The 3807-nt window shown below is 51.2% G+C and overlaps 2 protein-coding genes across 2 annotated transcripts in view; both read left to right on the plus strand.

Moving 5' to 3' along the window:
- The window catches only part of LOC106809082, a 2030-nt gene extending 718 nt beyond the window's left edge, over positions 1 to 1312 (plus strand). Inside the window, exons 2-3 of the mRNA XM_014812041.1 lie at positions 348 to 844; positions 1085 to 1312. Coding sequence (XP_014667527.1) covers positions 348 to 844; positions 1085 to 1312 — 725 coding nt within the window. The remainder of the gene's footprint in view (positions 1 to 347; positions 845 to 1084) is intronic.
- A 130-nt stretch (positions 1313 to 1442) lies between these two features.
- Positions 1443 to 3807, plus strand: part of LOC106809284 (cGMP-dependent protein kinase 1-like) — a 47210-nt gene continuing 44845 nt past the window's right edge. The window contains 1 exon segment of the mRNA XM_014812301.1: positions 1443 to 3549. Within this exon segment, the coding sequence (XP_014667787.1) occupies positions 3248 to 3549 (302 nt within the window). The 5' untranslated portion in view covers positions 1443 to 3247.

Below are 3807 nucleotides of genomic sequence, written 5' to 3' on the forward strand. Positions count from 1 at the left end.
TATATATATATATATATATATATATATATATATATATACATCGGCTTGTACGCATCGCATACACCGCAATATATTTCAATTATACTATTCACATTCATATTCAAATATATTCCATACGGCTACACGTAGTAATCTGTTGTACTGTAACTCTCACACCGCGCGGCAATATGAAAAGTTGACGGCAACTAATGAACTAATAAATTGCACGCCTGTAACTATTTTATTCCTTCGATGCGTCAAATTAGTAATGTAAAATAATTAACCAGTAGTTATCGTGCCGTTTCTCTCGCTTATCGGCGCTTCATAAAACGAATAACGTCGTCGATTGTCGGCTTTTATTATTACAGGGAAGAGAGCTTTCTATGTCGCTGTCGCTGCGACACTATTCCTTGTCGCCGCTCTCAACTACATCTCAGCGGGATCGGAGCGCCACCTGGTGCCGAATGAGGTGCACGCCGGCGACGAGGCGGCGGCAGCGGCCGAGCCCGTGTATATATCCGTATCGTCGACGATGGGTGGCCTGGGTAACAGGATGTGGGAGTATGCATCTATGTACGGCCTCGCTCTCACCAACAACATGACGCCTGCCATTGAGCGCGACTCGTTCCTCACCGACCAGTTCGCGCAGCTGACTGCCGTGCGCCTCGAAGCTAGTGAGATCTCAGCCTTCAAGCAGGTCTACTTCGACCACTGCTGCAAGTACTACGGCTCGCTGTGCAACCTCGTGCGAGCGAACACGACTGTCGGCTCGTTCCTGCAGTCGTACAAGTACTTCAACGCGCATGCCGACGTCGTTCGTCGGCAGTTCGTCTTTGACCGACGCACGCGCGCAGCCGCCGCGCGCGCCGTCAAGCGGGCCGCGCGCGCCGACGGTATCGTCGTCGTCGCCGACGCCGGAAGCCGCGTGCGCGTCGGCGTGCACGTGCGGCGCGGAGATTTCGCGCTGTACTCTGACGACGGGTTTCGCGTCGCCGACGACGGCTACATCCGCCGCGCGATGGATCACTTGCGTCGGCGACACCCGCACGCGCTCTTCGTCGTCGTCAGCGAGGACGTGGCCTGGTGTCGCGAGCACGTCGCGCAGCTCGGCGACGTCGTCTTCGTCGGCACCGACGACCCGCTCGTCGACATGTGCGCGCTCAGCGACTGCGATCACGTGATCATGACCGTCGGCACATTCGGCTGGTGGGCGGGCTTCCTGTCTGGCGGTGACGTCATCTATTTCGCGCAGCCGACGTGGCCGGGCTCGATGTATGACAATGAGCTGATTGTTGAGGATTACTACCGGCCAGAGTGGATCGGTATGGAGTAGGCGCCACCTAGTGACAGCAATTATCGATAGCAAGTTCCTGACTAACGTCAGGTAATCGCAGCCTCTGTCGCCAGCATTGGTGTGAGTCTATCGGAGCGGGCTATTCATTTACCGTGATATTCATTGTTTGTGTGTGTGTGTGTGTTCACGCGCGCGCATTTGGGATATTGTGTGGCGGGGGGAATTGCCTAGTTTATGTCACTGAATATTTATGAAAATAATAAACTATTACAATTATTCACAAAAGTTGACGGTGTCGTTCAATATTCCGTGAATTGTATTACATGGTGTCAAGAGTAGATAATAACACATGTGTTATTATTTACTCTTGATGGTGTGGGTGGGTGCGTGCCGATGAACGGATTATATGATTATCAACGGAAGTGCGCGTGTCTAGGCTACACTCCGAAATTATATCAGCATTCTTCCAAGGCCCATTAAGATTGGCTAAAAGTAGTAGACGTACACGTCACCACTTCGGGCAATTATGGATTATGCAGAAACCGAGTGCGTGCATGCTTTCCATCGCTTACTGTAAAAGCGAGCCTGGGCGGAAGTGCAACCGATCATGTATCATGACCGCAAGATTACAGAAGGTAGACGCGTCATATGCGCGACTATATGAGCCTGAAACTCATTCAGCCGCTCGATGCATCAATTCAACGTATATCACATGACCTATATATTATCGCGGAAATACATATTGAATACGTTTACACATGCATTATTCAGGAACACATTTACCTGCGCTGTGTGCTGTTTGTGTCTTGCGTCGCTTTGCGTTGTGTTCCATCGCATTATGAATTGTGTTTTCACGTGTTATGTCGCTTTGTGTTGTGTTAACTTGTGTTACAACGATTCGTGTTTTGTTATCCTGTTTTGCGTCGTTTTGCATTGTGTTATCTTATCATGCGTTGCGTCGCTTTGTATTATTGTAACTTGTGTAATTGTAACTTGTGTTATTGTAACTTGTGTTATTGTAACTTGTGTTGCATCGTTTTGTGCCGCATGTGTATTGCCGTGATAAGTTGTGTTGTGTTTTGACATACACGTAGTCGATATACAATGGCTCATTGTCTGCTTGGTCGCTTCAGTCTCCTGAGGACACAATAACGAAACAGAAGGTCGTAAAACTGGCGTGTAAGGACAGACGAATTGTTAGCGAAATTCATAGCGAGCACGAATACGGTCTCAAAAATACTCTCTGCCATTGTAGATTGAAGGTAAATGTGTCAATGTCACTGAGCGCAGCTTATGAACAGTTTTTCACAGCCACCATACAAACGAACATTTTTCGTATTTTTCCGCGCTACTGTTGCGTAGCCGGTACCCTACATAAACCTTACGTTCTGTGGCTATTGTCACTGCGGTCGTGCATGTGCGCGCAGTAAACCAATGTTGCCTAACCGAGGGGGCAGAACCAGTTTAATTCACCCGCAGTGCAGAAGGCAGATAATTATATATATGCGTGTGTGTACGTGCGCGCGCGCGTGTGTGTGTGGTGCAAAGTTCACAGTAGTGCATTATTGTCACGTGTACACTTGTGCGGTGCAAGTGTACAAATACTGATACGGCGTGATACGGCTTGATAGATGGATCGCGCGATCGGTAAGAACACGTTCTTTATCGCGCTGGCGACTCTCCAGCGGATCCACCATCGCACTACCACTCGCCAGCGACGTACAGACAGCTAAGCTACGTCAACCAAACGACTGCGACCTCGTACAGCGATATACGTGCTTTAACCCATCTGCAGCTCGCGCGGCGGCCATGTAGGCAGAGCGCCTCTATTCACCTGCAGCGCGTGTTACTGGTGCATCACGTCTTTTCTCGCCAGCGCGTCCGATAGGTGCAGAAGGTAGCAGCGGCTGCTGCGCGACTCGTCTGACACGACGTCAGTGACATTTGTGTGCCGACCGCGTACGGAACAGCAGGATGGAGGCGGTGACGGCGATGCTACGAAACTCGTCGCTACGCGACGGCGACGCGTCGAAGCTGCTGCAGCAGCAGCAGGAGCGCATCGCGTCGCTCGAGAGACTCGTCGTTGACAGGGACCTAGAGATTGAGCGTCTGCGCTCGCAGCTCGACAAGTACCAATCGGTGTTCACTCCCGGCGCGCCGGTGAAGAGGCCGCCGCGCAAGACACGCGGCGTCGGCATCTCGGCCGAGCCGACGTCGGCCAGCACCGTGCATGACATGGTGAATACCGAGTACCGAACATTTCCGAAGGAAAAGAGGTAGGGAGGGTCTCTCACTGTCCACCTCTCTCTCTCTCTCTCTCTCTCTCTCTCTCTCTCTCTGCTCTCTTCACTCTCTCTCTCCTATCTCTCTCTCTCTCTCTCTCTCTCTCTCTTCTCTTCCTCTCTCTCTGTCTCTTCTCTCGTCTATCTCTCTCTTCTCTCTTTCTCTCTCTCTCCCCCTCCCTTTCTCTCTCCTCTCTCTTCTCTCTTCTCGCCTCGTCTCTCTCGTCTCCTCTCCCGCTCTCCTCTCTCGCT

This window comes from Priapulus caudatus, unplaced genomic scaffold (genome assembly GCF_000485595.1).
Source record: "Priapulus caudatus unplaced genomic scaffold, Priapulus_caudatus-5.0.1 Scaffold14, whole genome shotgun sequence".
Lineage (NCBI taxonomy): Eukaryota > Metazoa > Priapulida > Priapulimorpha > Priapulimorphida > Priapulidae > Priapulus > Priapulus caudatus.